General features: G+C 37.7%; 1 protein-coding gene across 2 annotated transcripts in view; it reads right to left on the reverse strand.

The window, feature by feature from the left end:
* The window catches only part of LOC135226294 (ubiquitin carboxyl-terminal hydrolase 2-like), a 186,479-nt gene that overhangs the window by 86,944 nt on the left and 79,535 nt on the right, over positions 1-20,000 (reverse strand). For both annotated transcript variants that reach the window (XM_064265738.1, XM_064265736.1), the window contains exon 2: positions 14,651-16,873. In XM_064265738.1, coding sequence (XP_064121808.1) covers positions 14,651-16,003 — 1,353 coding nt within the window. In that variant the 5' untranslated portion in view covers positions 16,004-16,873. The remainder of the gene's footprint in view (positions 1-14,650; positions 16,874-20,000) is intronic.

The raw sequence follows: 20,000 nt of genomic DNA on the forward strand, positions 1-20,000 counted from the left end.
CTCTCTCTCTCTCTATAAAATGTGCACGAAGTATTAGAATTAATCCTCAATCTCGATTTCTTTTTAAAACGGTGACATAAATGAACAATATTTATGCTAGCTACACAACCTGAGCAGAAATACTCGACAGTGATGAGGAGGGGTAAAATCTAAACTAGTTTTAATTTAAAAAAATCATCTACCAGTGCTATTATGGCAAATGAGAGAGAGAGAGAGAGAGAGAGAGAGAGAGAGAGAGAGAGAGAGAGAGAGAGAGGAAGCAACCTGGACTATACCATCATACCAAAGGCATGAGAGAGAGAGAGAGAGAGAGAGAGAGAGAGAGAGAAGAGCAACCTGACTAACCATCAATACCAAAGCATAAGATAGAGAGAGAGAGAGAGAGAGAGAGAGGAGAGAGAGAGAGAGAGAGAGAGAGTGTGTATGTGTCACGGTACAGTGTAACTAACAAGTACCGAGAGAATTAGGTTAATGGCAAACTCATTGCCAATTTCAAGTACTTTGTTGTTCCCTCAGACACGAGGCTTGCCTGAGCTGCAAGCATCCCTAATTAGAGAGGAGCAGTGACTTCCACTGCTTGGTAGGAAAGCATCACGTGTCTTTTTTTTAATCGTGAAAATTGCTACGTAATACCTCAGTGGAAAGTTAATATCTCTTGCAGTATGATTGAATAAAGCCGTATATTATCAAAGTGGATGTCACTTGGAGTTACAGCTTTAAATGATGTCGTTGCGTGAAAGCAATAAAATAAAAAGTTTACAAGATTTTCTCATTTTAGAAATTACAAATGACTCGAATAGTTTTGATTTCATCATGTGCTTAAGCTGCAGCAAATAAGCAACTTGCGTCGTAAACAACAAAGACATTTTTGCAGATCAACAAACAGTCAGGACGAATTCTGCAAATATTTCTCGTCATACCTTCGCAGAAATATCTTCAATGAAAACATATCTAGGAGGAGGAAGCACAGACAATGACGATTCTCTACAAGGGATATAAAGAAATCGAAAAACAATTTTTAAAAATGTACATGCCTGACTTCAGCGTATGGAATATCGTCAATATCTGAAATTCCAGAAATCTCTTGAAACCAGAATTGGTTTTGTAAGAAAATCGCCTTACGTAGTTACAGTGACTAAATATATCTGCGCTACTCAGTAAACAAGGGCAATATTCAACTTACTCTATTCTTCCAGCCAGGTTTTTCTAACCTCGTGGGTATTGCCAAGTCTGCATTCTTTGTAATACGAAAAAACCTCCTAAGAGTTTCTCTACCAACTATCGCAATATGGTCAACACTTGCGTCATTGCCTCTTCAGGTATCACTCTAATTTTACCCAGGGTGAGCTGTCGTGATCATTTCTTATGTCATTTCCGGATTAATATCTTTAATATCCATAAATAAAGAATGACGACACTGCAGTGTTTGTTTTAGATTCTGTGATAGAATATTCATGATTTATTAATCAGTAATATTTTTGGAAGCATAGAACATGCCTGTTTAAATCTGCATAGGTTTTATGCTCTTCATTTTATTACCCGTCAATACCTATAATGTCCCTCTCAGTCCAAGATTTACGATTAAATTCTCAGTAACAAGATTTGCCACATTTTAATAGATTTTATGTCATCCATTTTCTATAAGAATCATATGAATTTTGTTCTAGTAGAAGTAAAACAGGAATTTCCATCAGAATATTCACGCATCCAGAAAAACAGTGAATCAGTCCGCACGACTTTTAAAAGAAAAGAAATTTCATCAATCGGTTTTCCTTTCTAAAAAAAAAAAATAAAAAAAAAAATTAAAAAAAGTATTTCCCTGTCCACATGTCCCGCGGGGTTGACTAGTGTGTGTGTGTGTGTGGTGTGTGTGTGTGTGTGTGTGTGTGTATCCTCATTATCGGACTTCCTCCTAGTTCGGACCTCTGTCTTAATTTCCGTTGTCTTTGGCATCCGTCTGTGAAAGACGACAACAGCAGTAACCCAAAAGCACTGATCCTCTATTGCATTCCCTCGCAATGAGCAGCAGCCTCAAACATCTGGGTCAGTGATCGCGACAGAGAGAGAGGAATGGGGGAGCAGGGGGGAGGGGAGGTAACAGCAGTCTTCGCAAGTGTGTGCGCGCACCCTTGTTGTTCGTCCAGCAAATAATGTAGTTCAAAATATTGGCAGGGAAACCAGTCGGCAGCTGCTTCCATGTTCGCTGGTAAGAGCTGACGGCCAAAAATATGTCCGTGTGTAAGTGTCTGTGCATATGTGTGTGTGTGTGTGTATGGGCCCGTCTGTGTGTCTGTCTGCGAGGGAAGGGTCGAGTGTGTTAGTCACAGCCAGTATCACCCCATCGACGTTCGACTACTTGCCAAGATACCGTGACAAATAATTCGATCGCAATCGAATAAGACCGCTAAACGCTGTTCATTTGTCCAAATAATTCAGCAGACGAAAACAACCAACTGCTGAAAGGACACCGAATCTATAGAGGAGATGTTGAGGTACTGGATAGACTTATGGATGAGTAAGACGAAAGAAGCTACAGTTTTTATTACTAGTTTTATATCAAAACACCTCCAGAACGGAAGGTGGCACTGCAATAATGAAAACAAAAATAAAAAAATTCGTAACATGCTCCTTTGAAACGTTTAGAAATTGACTATACTTAAATATGGATATAAAGTCCCGGAGAGTTATATTTAAACGTAAATTTATACGTACTACATTTACTCCCTTCGTGTTATTCTGGTCTCAACGGATTTCCCGTAATAATAATAATAAAATATTTTATTATTATTATTATTACAATATCAGGATCCATACAGTGCATTATTATAATTACTATGTCCGAGAATCGGCAGGAATATCACGTATGCTTCGTCCTCCAAAGTCCGGACTATAAGGTCAGGTTGCACTTACCACCAACAGCGATGCTGTGGTACTGATGGCGAGCAACAAATGCAGCAAAATAACGCTGGTTAACAATCAGACGATACTTAGGCACAACAACAATCGTCAAGATCTGAAAGCGCTGGTAACGGGGTGATGTTCGCAAAACAACCACATGGCGACCGCTAACCAGCCTTTATGTGTATGGCGCTCAGTTATTGGATATTATTACATTCAATTTGGGTACTGCTTTCGTGAATGACCTCATTCATTCTGGTCAGTTTACTTGAAATAATTTCTTTCATTCTTTTTTTCCTTCTGATATTTTCTTCATTACTTTTGTTTTCTTTCAGAGAAAATATCAATCTAGCCTTGAAATGCAAAAACATCTTTCCAAAACTTCACGTCCAAACACTATTCATGAACATCAGTATATTTATATACTGAATATAATTAATCCACTTTTTTATTCATAATCATTTCAAAACAGAATATTTTAATATGATCAAATCTCCCTTTTTACCCGTTTCCAAAAGGAATAACCTGGTTTCAAAAGAACAAACTTTTATTCTTCATGGCACACATTATAAACTATCAATAAACTACTCAGGGTGTAATATATTTCTTGTCATGGGATTCCTTTTTACGACTTTCATTAAATGATTCCCAAATATCAGCTATTTCCAGTTTAAAATGAGGGGAAGAGATAAATCTGAACAGTTAGAGGATTTATATAAAAATCAGTTAAAGAAATACGCAGCTAGTACTTGACAGTAATTGTATTAAGGTTTCCAGTTCGCTAAAAAGGTTATAAAATGTTTTATCCTCTTCTAGACTTAGATTGACATTTCCTGCTGTTAAGCTATTATCCCAGTTGTTAGAAATAAATAAGTCAAAATAGTTTGAAATCTCAGGGTGCACAGCCTTTTATTACTAACTTCACATGTATGTTTCAAGGAAAAACATCCAAATCTATTTAAACCAACTTATTGATTGGTTAAAAATTTAGAAAAAATGATGTTATAGATAGATATATATATATAAGTATATATATATATATATATATATACATATATATATATATATATATATATATATATATATATATATATATATATATACATACATACATACATACACAATCTCCTTCCTTACCACAGAGGGTTCATCCAAAATTCAGTAGTTAAAAGTTTAAATGGGGGAGGCAGTTGACGTTGTGCTGCCTCTCTCGGGCCATCCTCTTAACTAACACACACACACACACACACACACACACACACACACACACACTAAGAAGGAAAGCTCTCAATGGGACAAGAACATAAATCAGGACAAGTGACCATCACCGTTTTGTACTTCGGAGAATGCGGCATTGTAACTCACTGTCGCCTTTGCTATTGTTTTGTCCCCACAGTCTAGGATTTGTAATGCGCGTTAATTTCGTGCTATTGCGTATATCCCATAAACTTCGCAGTTTATATATTTAGCTCTGTTAATTCTTTATTGTCCGAAGGAACGTGGCCCTTAGTCACTGGTCTTCTTTGAGAAATATACTTCAGACTTTCATCTAAAGTCTTTCCAAGCGATGTTCAGTATTTCTAGTCTTCTATCATTTAGTTTCTTTAATGAAGACGTTGTTTTTCTTCGCATATTGTTCATTCTATAAAGAATATCCAAAAGAGTTTTTGTACCCCTAATGTTTTACATCCTTCACTCCCATCACTGATACTAGGCCTGCGCCTTGTACGAAAGAGATCCATCTAGGAAGTGGTCAGATAATAAACGTAAAATTTCCCAACATGGGTCAGTCGAGAACTCCTGCATTCCCCGAGCAACACGCTGGCAATTCTTTTCCTTCGTCATTGATCGACGAAGTGGGCGTTCGTAGGCGTTGATCAAGGCCTGGTGATTACCATGAAGACCAAGCAGTGCCGGCTATTAGAGCCGTAGGTGTGAAAACAATGCCTTTCTGGGAAATGGCGTCGACCAGGGTTTATTCCAGCAAGAATTCGGTCGCACTCTAAGGATTCCTTTCTTTGTCAAGACCAAAATGAACAGCGAAAGTCTGGCTGCAAAACAGCCAGCGACCCAACAACCCGCGTGGCAACTCCGGACAAACGTAGGAACGCGGAAACGTTCGTTAGTGGAATATGCAGAATATGACCATAAACTCCCCCTTGGGAGGTAGAGCGTCAGTGCACCTCACTCGGTGCACTGTAGGCATAACTTGAGGTTCTTTGTAGTGTCCCTTCGGCCCTAGCGGCAACCCCTTCCATTCCTTTTACTGTACTTGGGCTCATATTCTCTCTCTTCCATCGTAATTTCCACCCTCTCCTAACAGCTGTTTCACCTTGCAACTGCGAGGTCTTCCTCATATTACACCCTATAAAACCTGTTACTCTCGATTTCCCTTTCAGCGCTGAATAACCACATCGGCCCCAGCGACTTGCCTGTGTCCTGAATTTTATGCTGCAATTCCAGTTACCATAAAATAAAATATGAAGAGACGCGGGCCACGGACACTGCACGTTAACCTGAATTTGTGAAAGATATACAAAACATCTTCAGTAAGGACAAGTCTTAACGAAAGAGGATGATGAAACAATCAAACTGGGCTGACAAGAACGAGTAAAGGGAAGGAATATCCGTATAATAAAGAACTTAATTTGTCTAAAGTGGAGGGCAATACGAAGGATGATAAGAGTATAATAGACAGGAACCCTTTAGAAGACTCCTATTATTATTAAGAAGCTTATAATGCAGGATAGGAAAGTTTTCACCACCCAACGCATTTTTAGCTTTTTCCAATGACTAGAATAAATGTATTACTATATGCCAACCACATCAATAATTTAGAAGTCATTTCAGAAATGGTAATATTTCACACTTTTTAAGTAAATACAAACCTTAACGTATAGCCTATCTATTATTCTGCATGTGATATTTGGCACAGAAGGGATTTAACTCAAGGAGATCTATTTAAAACTGCCAACATACATCCATAAATATTGTGTGTATATATATATATATGTATGTATGTATATATATATAATATATCTATATATATATATATATATATATATATATTATATTAATATATGTATGTATGTATGTATGTATAGGAGAGAGAGAGAGAGAGAGAGAGAGGAGAGAGAGAGACGAGAGAGAGAGAGAGAGAGAGAGAGAGAGAATTTCATATCTCCAGATGGGTCGCTGCTAGAAATGACAAATCTTACAAAAATCGCATTGGATCATTTCCCTTGCTTGAATTTGAAATGCCAAAAGTAGTTTAGTAATACCTACACGATTCACGGGAAACTGAATAATATACGCAATAAAAAGAAAACTAGAGCACATTCATTGAAGACATGTATAGCGAGACATAAAAAGCGAACAAGGCACTGAAGAATTATCTCAGACAAATATATGGTCTCGCCACAAATCTCAAAGAATACCCTATATTTCCCATCTTTAGTGTGTCCCCAAGACCTGGCACGTCTAATTGACAGTCACTAACCATGGAAAGAAGCCAAAGCCTTCTTGTCTTAGTGTATGGTCCAACCGAATGTACGGTCAGGTTACATGGGTCTTTTTTTTTTGTGCGGGTTGTTGTTATAATAAATATTAATAATCATTATTATATCTTATTTGAATTTTCCTTGATGGATTTTAATCAATAAACAATTGCCATTATAATACCTTATCTGATTTTCTTCTGTGGATTAGTGGATGCTATCACTATCTGTATATCCTTAACGTTTTTCTTTGGCGAATGATACAGCTATAAAACTACTACTAAATCTGAAAGGGTTCTATTGGTTGATACTATCAAGATCTGTTATTATCTTTATATGCTTATATAAAGATAATAACTGATCAGTTATTATCTTTATATGCTTGTTTGTATGGTGTTTTTACGTTGCATGGAACCAGTGGTTATTCAGCAACGGGACCAACGGCTTTACGCGACTTCCGAACCACGTCGAGAGTGAACTTCTATCACCAGAAACACACATCTCTCACACCTCAATGGAATGCCCGAGAATCGAACTCGCAGCCACTGAGGTGTCACTCCAACACCATACCGACCACGCCACTGAGTCGCTCTTATATGCTTAACGTTTTCTCATTATGCTCATTATAATAACCGAAAATCATCATATCCCAAACGTTTTCCTAACGCGGAAGATTTATTCATCTATAATAATCATTATAAACTTTACGAGTTTCCATGATGAATGCTACTAATAAGTATAACTATGATGATATTCTAAAAGTTTCTCTTGGTTGATACTTTATCACTGGTTTTCATTTTACTTTTTGTGCTCAACCAGGTTAAACATTAATAAGTTTCTGCCATTTAGTGACTGTATATTTCGATTTTTCCACAGATTTCATACAATGTGGATAATCGGATTTTACAGATATTCAGCAATTGTGCAAACCTGATTCTTTAGTCAGTAACTACAAGTTCCTCGTTGGACGAGTGGTTTACGTGTTCGCCTACCGATTCGGTAGTCTCGAGTTCGATTCCCAGCTCTGCCAACGTGGAATCAGATTAATTTGTTTCTGGTGATCAGAAATTAATTTTTTTTATATGTGGTGGTTCGGATCCCACAATAAGCTGTGTGTCCCGTTGCTAGGTAACCAATTGGTTCCTAGCCACGTAAAAATATCTAATCCTTCGGGCCAGCCTAGGAGAACTGTTAATCAACTCGGTGGTCTGGTTAAACTAAGATCTAGTTACTTAGTCAATAACGAGTCTAACATGACTGCGTAGTCTTTCAGAAACTTTATATGACTTTATTTGATGTCATTCATTAAATTGTAAAATCTAATAGTAGAAAGGACTACGCAGCCTGATTTTTATATTTATTAGCTTTGTATGGCCTGACCTTTTCTAGACATTCAATAATCATATTTCGTTCAAGGATACATATTATTTCTTTTTTGCAGCCTGACTTCGTAAGCCTTTACATTCCAATCAGCTATTCAGTTATTTTGCATAACCTGAATAGCCAATCAGTAACTCGACGCAGCTTAGTAACCTAATTAGCTTTTTGATAATGCTGCCTATCCCGAAAGATGTTTATTGCTACATCGCCTTATTAACGATCCAATAATTTAACTTATTTTGAAAAACTATTTACTAACTTTGCATACCTTGAAGAGCCCAGTTATTAGACGATCATTTACTGCCTTACACGGTTGTTCATTTTCATTAACTGAACCCGATGTCTCTTGAATGAAGTTTTATTAACTTTATATTATTCCTTACTTTCTGTAAGCGCTGATTATCATTAGGTATTTTTAAATGGCCTTCTTGGACAATATAACTAGGTTTTTGTTGGTGACTTTTTGCCAATACGTGACTGACTATAAACTATTAACTAGCTATTATTGGCTATCTAAAAATCTTTCATAAACGGATTAGTCGTCCGTTAGTTTTGTACTAGAACATCCATAAACTTAGTCAAATGTGAGTATTAAAAGCAATCAGATTCTAACAGTCAAAAGGACATGAACTGCCCTAAACCCAACTAAATGAAAAAAAAAAAACGCTTGCAAATTCTAATGGTCCTTATAAATCCATGTGACCCTAATTATCGCATCTATAACACTGCCTTGCCCCGTCAGCCAGACAGCCATTCAATAAATCCCCAAAATAATCGTGAAAGGGCGAAGGGGGGAGGTGGGGGGGACGGGTGAGGACTCCTGGCTAGGACGTTCTACAGCACTGTGTCAAAACTGCCGTTTGAACGGAGAATAATTCGGCGCCGGCATCGCAAAGCGCGATTATCTGGGAGCCAAGTGGCCATACACAAACGATTATTTACGAAGGTTTAATGACTCTCGCGGTTATTCCGATCACGCAGAATAACAATTCCTCGGGGGAGGGGTGGGGGGGGGGGGGGGGAGGTAGAAATGAGTGACGCCAACAAATGAGAAAGTGAGATAGGCCACATCCAGGTCATACGTTGAATGTCATTAGCTTGGCCCCGTATGCGGCCGATCGTTTTCCCAACGGGTTCCGAATGCAAACGCTTCATTGCTGTCCATTTCTGAGGCTGAGGCAATAAAATGAATACGGACACGTGGGTAACGCTGCATGTACGTCATCCGTGAGCTATAATAAAATGAATGAAGGCTTATTTTGCTGTCAGACATTTACCGATTATAACATTGCAGCTAATATACACACACACGGCACGCACACCTTTCTTGATTACATGAGGGCATCAGGTATTTTCTGCTCTGGAAGAAATGGCTTCTTTAAGCGCCAAACAACCAGGAAAGGAAAGTCAAGTGAATATACTTCTTTCCCCTAGGGGTAAACGTTTTAGAAAGTTCCGTCACTTTCTTCTAACAAAAATCGAACATTTCAGTGGATTTTCACACAACTCTCACAGCTCGAGACTGACCTATTCGTTTTTCTACGAGCAAGCTCTTTGAGATCTCTAAGAACAGTATTAACTTGACAAGCCTGGGAAATTGTCGTGTGACTAGTTTCAACCTAGTAATTTATTGGGCATTTTTGGTCATTATCGCCTTAACAATTCATCATTATTATTATCATCATCACTGCTGGCAGTGTTATCAGACGTTACAGCAGTAGAAAAAAAAAACAAATACAACAAATTTATCAAGAAATTTATCAAGTTTGTAAAAAGAAAAAAAATCTAGTTTACCAGAATGTCACTAAAAAAAATTTAAGATATAAACTATGCGCCACACGTCAATCCCTGTCGGATATAAACGAGACTTTGACTGTATTGTGATTTTGTACTATTGAATAATAGACTGAAGCCCCATGGGTTATATTCAAGTTTATTTCTTGACCGTAATAGTAAAGTTAGCCGTGAGAACATTCTGAAAAAAAAAAGAAAAAAAAACAGCAGCTGCAACACACAAAACAAGAAACTTTCAGAAGAATAAAGGAGAAATGAAAGAAACTGACTAAAAAAATGACGATAACAGAAAATGTCTGAATCTCTCATACTCTGTTTAGCTCCTCACCGTTGTTTCTTTTCGTTCTTTCTCTGCAAATTATCGCTCTCGTAACCAAATTTCAGGTCGTTTCAAATAAAAAGCATGTGATTTCACATATTTATGATTTTAATTCTTCATTAAGTATCTAATTTCTTTTCGTTCTTTTTTGAAAATTATAATTCTCGTTAATAAAAAAAAAGTACAGATGAATATACATCACTGGAAACGGTACTATTAGGCAGCTGTTTTTGTACAAATATATATAAATGTATGGGTAAAAACACGGCACACATACTATAGTAGAGTCACATCAACGGTGCATTTGATGTCTAGGCGGGTCCTTTACGACGCTCCTAATTGGCTGTTGATAAGCCAACTCGAGAGTTCACATAGGCAGGACGTATGTTCCACCTCTCCTGAGAAATAACGTCTTTATCAAACGTATCCCTCAGGAGAGGTGGAACACACATCCTGCCCATGTGAACTCTCGAGAGAGACTAAGAGTTTCTAACCCTATGTTTGGCTTATCAACAGCCAATTAGGAGCGCCGTAAGGGACGGACCTAGACATCAAAAATGCACGGTTGATACGAATCTACTATAGAGTATACCAATTAGGTCCATTCACCTGTTTTCAATTTACTAAAATAGGGTCGAGCACCTGTCCCATTTTAACTCTAGTTTAAGTGGCACAAGATTAGTCAGGTTCCGACACGGAAATAGGGATGAGAGAATCTAAACCGTGAGGGCGGCGGGGTAAATTTTAATCATATACATACAAACCAAACGATATATATATATATATATATATATATAGAGGAGAGAGAGAGAGAGAGAGAGAGAGAGAGAGAGAGAGAGAGAGTATTTCTATTTCTATCAGCACTCCCACAATAAAGATTTTTATTGAACATTGGACAAATGGTAAAATTGGTAGAAGGGTAAAATTTATTTAGTGTCGTATTATCTGAATTTCGATGTACGTCCTTATTTTGCTCTCATCTAAGTGAAACAATATTTCAATTATTTTATCTTTTTTCACTGCTAATTCCTCTCGTAATTAGCCGACTGCTAAGTGATTCTAGGATGGCAGATCGCAAAATAACAAGTCTGTCTCTTCGTCTTGTTGACAAAGGGATAAACAGCTGCCAAATGGGGCTTCGATCACTTGCCAAATGGAAGCATCGGTCACCCTAAGATGAGAGTGAAGAATTCAACCTCTTCACTAACGCCACATCTAACTTATACACAAAACCCGGGTTAAATGAGTCTTCTTCTTCTTCTTCTTCTTCTTTTTTATTTTTTATTTATTTATTTTTTTTTTTTGCAAAGCTGCATTTCTTTGATTTGACGTCTTACAAATCAGTGTTTTCTTTGGGAGAGTTGAGGCGTCTGAGAATGTTCTATGCAAAGAGTATTACTCAAGACAGCCCTTTCTGAAGTGACCAAGTTCACATTAGGTGAAAAAAGGTGTAAAATATTCTTTCGCAACTCGAAAGAATCTACAAGAACGTTTTATTCATAATAGTTCTATAAGACGAATTTCTGGTCAGGGATGACGCTTATTCAATAAGTGCAGTAATGTGTCTGATCTCAGCTGTAAATACCAGAAAAAATCATTTTAACAACATTACGGTGACAATAAATTAAATAAAAGTCTTTCGCCCTTAAAGGTTTTTCTTGGGATACTTATGAAACGAAACACTTGTAACTTTACGGTTTACTGAATAAATAAAACCAGTCGAGTAAAAGGCCATTCCACAAGTAGTCTATACAAACTACTGCAATTGTTTGAAGCTTTCCCATCTAGATATATATATATATTATATATATATATATAATATATATATATATAATATATATAATATATATATATATACTATATACATATATATAGTATATAATACATACATACATTATTCTATACATATATATATATATACATATATATATATATATATATATATATATATATATATAATATATATATATATATATTATATTAATATATATATACACATACACCATGTGCATCCTGTCTTGAATACCAGCAGAACCAAATGTGACGTCACATACAAAATATTTTGGGATGCTCAACACCACAACCAATAAAGTACAGTAGTGAGGGCCTGACCCTAAACCCTCCTGCGGCTGCAAGGGATTACTTACCGGAGGACTGGCTTTACGCCCTGGTTATCAGAACCAGATCCAACGCAAGCAAGCTTTAAGTAATACAACAAAATATCACACCGACCACCCACGCGGTCAGACCCGGAATCAAATCAAGATGCAAACTCTATTGAATATTTTTGTACTTTTCAAATGTTAACGACCAATAAACTTATTTTGCTGTCAGATAAAATCCTTGGAAGAGGAATCTTGGCATTGCGTGAAACTTTTTTGCATTTAAAATGATCACAGTATCATTAGTATCTGAGATGACGTGCAGTAGTTAAAGATTTAAAATAGTTGGAAACAGTACACGTCACATTAAGAAATTGCGAAAGAGATTTAATATCTTCTGGCTATGAACTAATTCAACAGCAAAAAGTACCTTAAATTAACAAATACGTTTTACATCTCGGTTTGATGATGCCCGACATTTGCCTGACCGAGACCAGAGTTTAACAATAACTTACTGACAGAAAAAGTGGTTAAAATATGTATATATAGTATATATATTTATAATATATATATTATATAATTATTGATGATTATATAATATATATATATATATATTATATACATATATATTATCATATATATATTATATATATATATATTAATAATATATCTATATAGTATATTGAAATATGATATGTCATAACCTGTAATAGTCATAATGTATATAATGTATGATATATAATAATATTAATTATATTATCTATATATATATATATATATATATAATATATATCTAGTATATATATAATATATTAAATAGTATTATATAATACTAATAATTATATATTATATATATATTATATAATTATTATATATGTATTGTATATATGTAATATATAATATATAATAGATAATTATTAAGTATATTATATAGATATATACATATATCTATATATTGTATATGTCCGATAGATACCTTACTCACGCTGGCATTGAAACAAACTAAAAAACATCATTTTGGCTGACAGCCATCACGGATATTCAGACATTCTTTGGTGCCAAAAAGTATATTCTGTTTAAATCCTCCTGCTATATACAAGGTGATTTGCCTTTTAAATCAGGTTTGTGGTGGCTTTCTTGTACTGGTTAGCAGTATTTTAATAGAAAGAAAATGTCAAAATAAATAGATAAATTACAAGGTAAATTTTTTTCTGTTGTTATTACTCTTACTCTGTTCTTGTAATCATTACCATTAACTTCTTTGTTTTCTAAGTTGCCAAGTCAGAGTAAGAAGAATACGTAGTAACACATAATGTAACATGACTGTCTCTGAAAAAATATTTCTTTATGTATTTCAGAGACAAATCTCAACGAAATAATATAATTTAAAAATATTATACACTGATACTTATATATATAGTCATTCTTTGTTTCATACTCCGACACAACTCCCATCCTGACTTATTTTTGAAGAAAAGCAGTGTTTTTTCGTTTAAGGAAACTAACGACAGCCATTTTGGATGCTCTTGTCTAAGACAACAAAACGCACGACATTTCTCAAATCGCTAATTAGTTAAAAATAAAAAAATCTAATTTTTATTTCCTTTAAGAATCTAAGTCTATTTCTTGGAAACGATCTTGTATGATGATAATAACGTCATCAGTTATATAATATTCAGGAACTAGCTTTATCGACGTAAACAATAATCAAAGCTAATCTTACACTTTGTGTGATGATTATACCATCATTATCATATTGCATTCATTGGCTTTCTTTAAACCGGTAGGTAATAATCACCGAAATCTAAGTGAACACCAAGACCCATAAATCCAAAACAAACGATTGCTAGTAAATGATTTAAAATTGATTATTCTATCTCCTCTCATCACTCATCCCAGCTTTATTTACCTATAATCGTTGATGGGTAAAGGGTGTATAATGTGATTAGTGGCGTGATTTCACTGGCTATTTCCTTCAGTACCCTTTGGAAGCGTGCCATCTAGGCCAGCTGCCTTTGTTGAAGCAAGGGTTTCCCGCTGAGAGAGAGAGAGAGAGAGAGAGAGAGAGAGAAAGATAGAGAGGAGAGATGAGAGAGAGAGAGAGAGAGAGAGAGAGAGAGAATTTCCGCTAAGAGACGCAGACGGACTAAATGCCTTCTCTCATTTTTGGCTTGTTGTGTTGCAAGTGCAGAGGTCAACGATATCGGATTTTTTATATAAGTGAAAGACCTACAGGTACAAAGTTGGATGAAGTCTTTGCCTAATAGGTACACATTCTATTTGAATAAAAGTTACCATTAGATCTAGAACCCATTAATACCATTGAATGATAGAAAACTGGATTGTATTCAGTAAAGGGTCCGAATAGGACCGAAAGTACTCGGCTAACTCGTTTTTTCATTTTTTTCCTTCGTGGCAAAAAAACCCTTATTTAAACATAGCATCACGTTTTATATACTTCGTGATCAAGTTATTCATATATATATATATATTATATATATAATATATATATATATATATATATATATATATAGATAGATAGATAGATAGATATACATTATAAATATTTATACATATATTATAAACTACCAAAACGACGATACGAATTCGGACATTGTGCTGCACCTTAAATTTACCAGAAGTAAAGCTGGATGTCTTACCTTATCCAAGGTGCCATTAACATAAGGCGATGTGCGTCCCCCATCCCTATCACATGGGGATTCGGGACGGCCAACCGAAGAGTCCAACCGGTTCCTCAGCGGGGATTCAAATCGGTTCCTAACCGGGGATTCCTTAAACGATGTATCGAACCGCGACCTGGCTGGGGATTCCACGCGGCTTCTGGTTGGGGAATCGAGGCGTGACCCCGTAGCAGGAGAGCTCACTCTCGAGACTAAGGGGGACTCCCTTCGATCGGCGCGGGAAGTGGAGCTCGTCCTCGGGCGCGTTTTGAGGGTCAGAGTGACAGTCTCGACGGTGCCGACTGCTGCATCGTCGTCAGCTGCAGCAGCTGGACCTCCGGAACACGCGCTCCCGTCACTTCGGTCGTCGTCCTCATCCTCGTCATCGTCGTCTTGTTTCGCCACGCCGTTGGTGACGTTGTGATTGGTGTCGTATTTCCTGCAGAGTTCCGTGACGGAAGGCCTTCGCTCGTTGCTGCCGCTGTTGTTGTTTCTGTCGTCGTCGTCGTCCCTGGCGCTCGGGCTCTTCCTGCTCGTGGAGGAGGAGCGCTTCGGAATATCCACCAAGGTCAGGGGAATCATGCGACGGCGAGGGACGACGCTGCTGGAGTCCTTCGCAGGGGAGTAGCCCCTCTCCCTTCCCGTTGAGGAGCTCTCCCTTCCAGCTAACAGGCCTCCGCCTATTTCCTTAGCGGCTGACGATCGAGTTTCAAAGTTGCGAATCCTGTCAGTGACTCTGATCTTCTCGGCTTCTCCATTTTGCTCTGTGGTATCATTGCTGCCTCCCGTTTCGGCCTTGTTGTCCTTCTCTCGATACTCCCATCGGTAATTGCAAGCGTAAGAGGAAGGCGACGGCCCAAAGTGACTGGTATCGACTCCATTTCCGTTGATGATGTCAACCGATCGATCGCGAGAGGAGAGCCTGGAACCGTATCCGGAATCTCGCGAAGTGGACACATCTCTCTTGTCCCTGGAGTAACGGGAAGTGCTGTACCTCGACGGCGAGAGCGTCGACTCGAGAGAGGAGTCGGAGCTCAGCCTCGAGTAAGTGGGTCTCACGGGAGACTGGCGCAAGCTACGGCTGCTTCGGTAAGTGTCGGTCGCGACCGAATAAGACGGGATGGGAGGTCTCGAGTACTTGCTGGCGTAAGTGCTGGTTGAGTAGTTGCTCGAATAGCTACTGCCGTAAGTGCTGAGATATGGTGAACGGTCTAAGGACGTGGTGCGACCACTATAGGAAGATGAGGACGGACTCCGGTAGGAGGATGAATAAGAGGTGTAAGATGGGTATCTGCTGGTGCCCACGGAGGGCGAGGACGGAGGGACGGGCATGTTGCTTAAACATACAGTCACCTAACGATAATAACAGTAACAGTATCAACAATGACAGTCGCAATAACAACAACAAAGATTTCAGCAAACAGTAATCAATCACCACGGAAGTTTCCTGCCCGAGAAGCCGGTCACTTTCTGTCACAACGATCACTTTTTCAAGTCACTGCGATTATCTGATTATTCAGAATGGAGAAGCGCCACGTCCGAGAGGGGCGAAGCAAAGCACCGAATACCTTGTGGTTCTTCTTCTTATTCCCACACTAATGGCACTTGTTTCAACACTGGGCGGCTGGAGCTGCCTCCCCGCCACTGGCGTCCCACTTCGGCCGCCTCAATACTGAGTGTCACGTGACGACCACTTGGCTTGGCGGCCGGTCACTCTGTGCTGATGGTCAAAGCCTTCGGTGGAAGCTGATGCCAGAGGCCCAAGTATCAGCGGCACCGCCGCAGGAGAACCTAGGCAGACTAGTTCCTCGGCATGATCCATCGCTCCACCATCAGTCGACCTCCACCTAAGGCTCTCGGAGAGAAGTTGAGGAGGACGCGGAGGTTGCAGGCGGCGGCGGCGGAGCGGCTGTTTCGGTTGGAGATGGCGAACATAAATAGGGCAGTAGGGCCTTGCCGGTGCTGCTGCCACCATCCGCCAACACTTAGTGGAAGCAGTGGCAGCTACAAAAGAGAAGCTGCAGCAGGAACAGCAGTAGTAGTTGGAGCAGCAGAACAGCAGCACCAGCAGCAGCAGGAAGAAGAAAAGAGGGAGGGGGAGGAGAAGGTGGAGCAGTACCAGCAGGAGAGCTACGGTGCCAGGTCTAAATTTAGAGTGCCGGCCGCACCTCTTCCTCAGTCACTCAACGACACCAACCTCGCCTGCAACACAATAAAAAACAATGTCAGTATCAAGTTATTACAATCCTATTTTATAAAGAACTAAAATAAAATAACACGTTGTTACCTCAACAACCAAACTGGGCAGTAGCCAACACTTAAATATAAGTAGTCTGACCTGAGGACCCCCATTTCAAGAGATAAGTTCTCTGATCAGGCCTCAGCTGAGAAACGTTGCTACGTCTTAGTTATGTGATGTCAATGTACTTTCACGACAGACAGACTACTCTCAAACCCTGCTACTTTGGATCATTCCTGTGAACTTCACCTCAAATATAAGCTACTATTAGGATAACTTAGGATAAAAAAAAAAGAATGAAATTCAAGAAACAAGACAACAGAGGAACATTTTTCGTTATGAATTTTAAAATTCTTTAATCAGGTTGTCGTCACCAATTACAACGTGGAAAAAAACGCAAAAATGAAAAATAAAGTGCAGAGAGTAGGAACAATATCAAATGAAGAAAATTTTTGAGGGCCTGTCAAAGTTTACTACAAACAGCATACATCCTACTGGGCACCAGATTTTGCTTAAAACACAGATTTTATATGCTGATAAAATACCAGACATTAGGACATAAGAGCGGGAGATATTCGTGGTCTGAGATTATCGCAAGGCAAAATATTATTGCAATAAATACATTTCAATTAAACCATTTAGATGTTAAAAAAAATCCAATATTTAAAGCAAAATTTAAGTCGATGGCGTCAGATACCACTTGTCATTGATGAATAGGGATTCTGAATATAACTAGTACAGCAGCCGACTTGAGAGGGCTTATATATCAGGCTGTATCAAACGCGGCACTATACCATTACATGTCACATATCATACGAGAGTGTCTCTTATGGACAGGCTCAAAAAAAAAAAAAAAAAAAAAAAAAAAAAAAATCTAGTCTCATGTCCCACCCACCCAACCCCACATGTAGCACATAACTTTCCTCCTCCTACGTTGCATTAGAATTCTTCCGCCCACAAGGCTTGTCGTCATCCAAGAATATAGGTAAACTAACACTATTATACTTTTCATACGTTTTCTTCTCTTTCACTTGCAAACCTGGATTTCTGCTACTTAGTCCATCTCAGGTTCCCTTCTATGAAGGAAGAAGAAAAAGAAGAAAAAAATGACCTGTTAGGGAAGAGGAGAAGCAGATTCCACCATATATAAGAAAATCTGCGACTCAATTATCTTTGTGCCGATAATTATCAGTATTTTTATCATTATTATTGTAATTCAGAAGCTGGACCCTATTTATAAGGAACAAGCCCACTGGCCATTTATTCGAAATTCACGCTTCCAAAGAATATGGTGTTCATTGGAAAAATAAATCATTTGACTCGCATATATAATACCAATGAACACACAGCAATGACAACTTGATTAAAGGAAAGGAACGTTTCCCCAAATTTTCTTTAGTGGACTAAATACCTATGAAAGTTATCAAAGGTACACATTAAAAGTCATTTAAGCAAACTGACAGCCAGCATGAAAACTGGAAGATGATTTGAAAACTCCTACATATATAGTTCTCAGGGTCTCGAACTAGGTTTCAAAGACTCTTGGTGGAAGCAGAGATTCGTCCGGAATTCAGAAGACACCGAATACCTGAACAGCTTCAGGGCATTTCAGACTGCTGGGCAGGAAAAGGGGTCACGCCCAGAGACTCTCCGGGACATTAATTACCAGAAAAAACGTACGAAATAACGTCACAGATATATGCGAGTGGTGTTGATTAACATGTCCTCTAACAATAATAATAATAATAATAATAATCGTCAACCTCATGAATGAATGTTACTGTAACGTTTCCAAAAGAACTCTTTCACACATACCAAAATTAGAAGACCGAAGACTTCTTGCAAATAAAACGCTATAAAGCGAGACATCGTAGCTGTTTCTAAAATCCGGCGAAAAACTCCAGTGATAACTAAGCCCTTATATATTGTTTCTCTTTGTGAAGCCCGCTCGCGATCAACTTCTTCCTCTGCGAATCATCGTCATCTAATTAGAGATTCAGTATACAGGCAAACATCTTTTTCACATACAAATGCATACATATATCATAAGCGTGTTTAAGTGACAAAAATCGTGTGTTATATATATATATATATATCTATATATATATATATATATATAGTATATATATAGGGAAATCTTATATTATATAGATAACATATAAACTATAGTATTTTATATTCTATATATATATTAATAATATATATATATATAATTATGTACAATACGCACACCACACACACACACTTCACCACACACACACACACACACACACAACACACACACATATATAATATATATATATATATATATATATATATATATATATAGTCTAAATATACATATATATTGTGGGTGTGTGTGAGGGTGGGTGTATAGTTTATAATGAAAGTAAAATATCAACACATAAAGCAAGGAAGGATAAATATTAGATAATAAAAAAAAACTAAAAAAAAAAAAAAAAAAACAACCTTGGAACGCAAAGCTTTGTCTGTAAAACAGTCACGGGAGAAGTAGGAAAATATACTCGTAGCCAAATAATTCGAGACCTGTCGCTTTATTTTTGTCTCTTATGTATGCATGGACACTATATCTATATATATATATATATATATATATATATATATATATATATATATATATATTATATATATATATATAGTGTGTGTGTGTGTGCGACTATAAATCCATTCTGCTCACAAATGAAGAGTTAACTTGTAAGAACTATTCACAAATCTTGATTCGTAGAGTCTCCTCCTTATCATAAGAAGAAAGTGAGAGAGAGAAAAAAAGAAGAAAGGCACCAGGTGGTTAAGAGTACCACAGTATATGTGCAAAACAAGACGTAACTTCAGCCAACACCAAGAGAAGGAAAGAGCGTCACCACCTGGGAATTCTGATGTTGGTCCCTCAATAACAAACAAATTCGTCGACTATGACTACTGCTTCCCCCGAAACCTTTATGCACGGCCTCTTATCTTTTCTTTGTAAAGGCGAAGAACTTCGAAGAGTGTGTATGTGGCGAATATCATAAATGAAGAGGCAACTTAAACGCCAACACTTGCGAGATGATATAAATGAGGTATACAGTG

The sequence above is a fragment of the Macrobrachium nipponense genome, chromosome 20 (assembly GCF_015104395.2).
Source record: "Macrobrachium nipponense isolate FS-2020 chromosome 20, ASM1510439v2, whole genome shotgun sequence".
Taxonomy (NCBI): Eukaryota; Metazoa; Arthropoda; class Malacostraca; order Decapoda; family Palaemonidae; genus Macrobrachium; species Macrobrachium nipponense.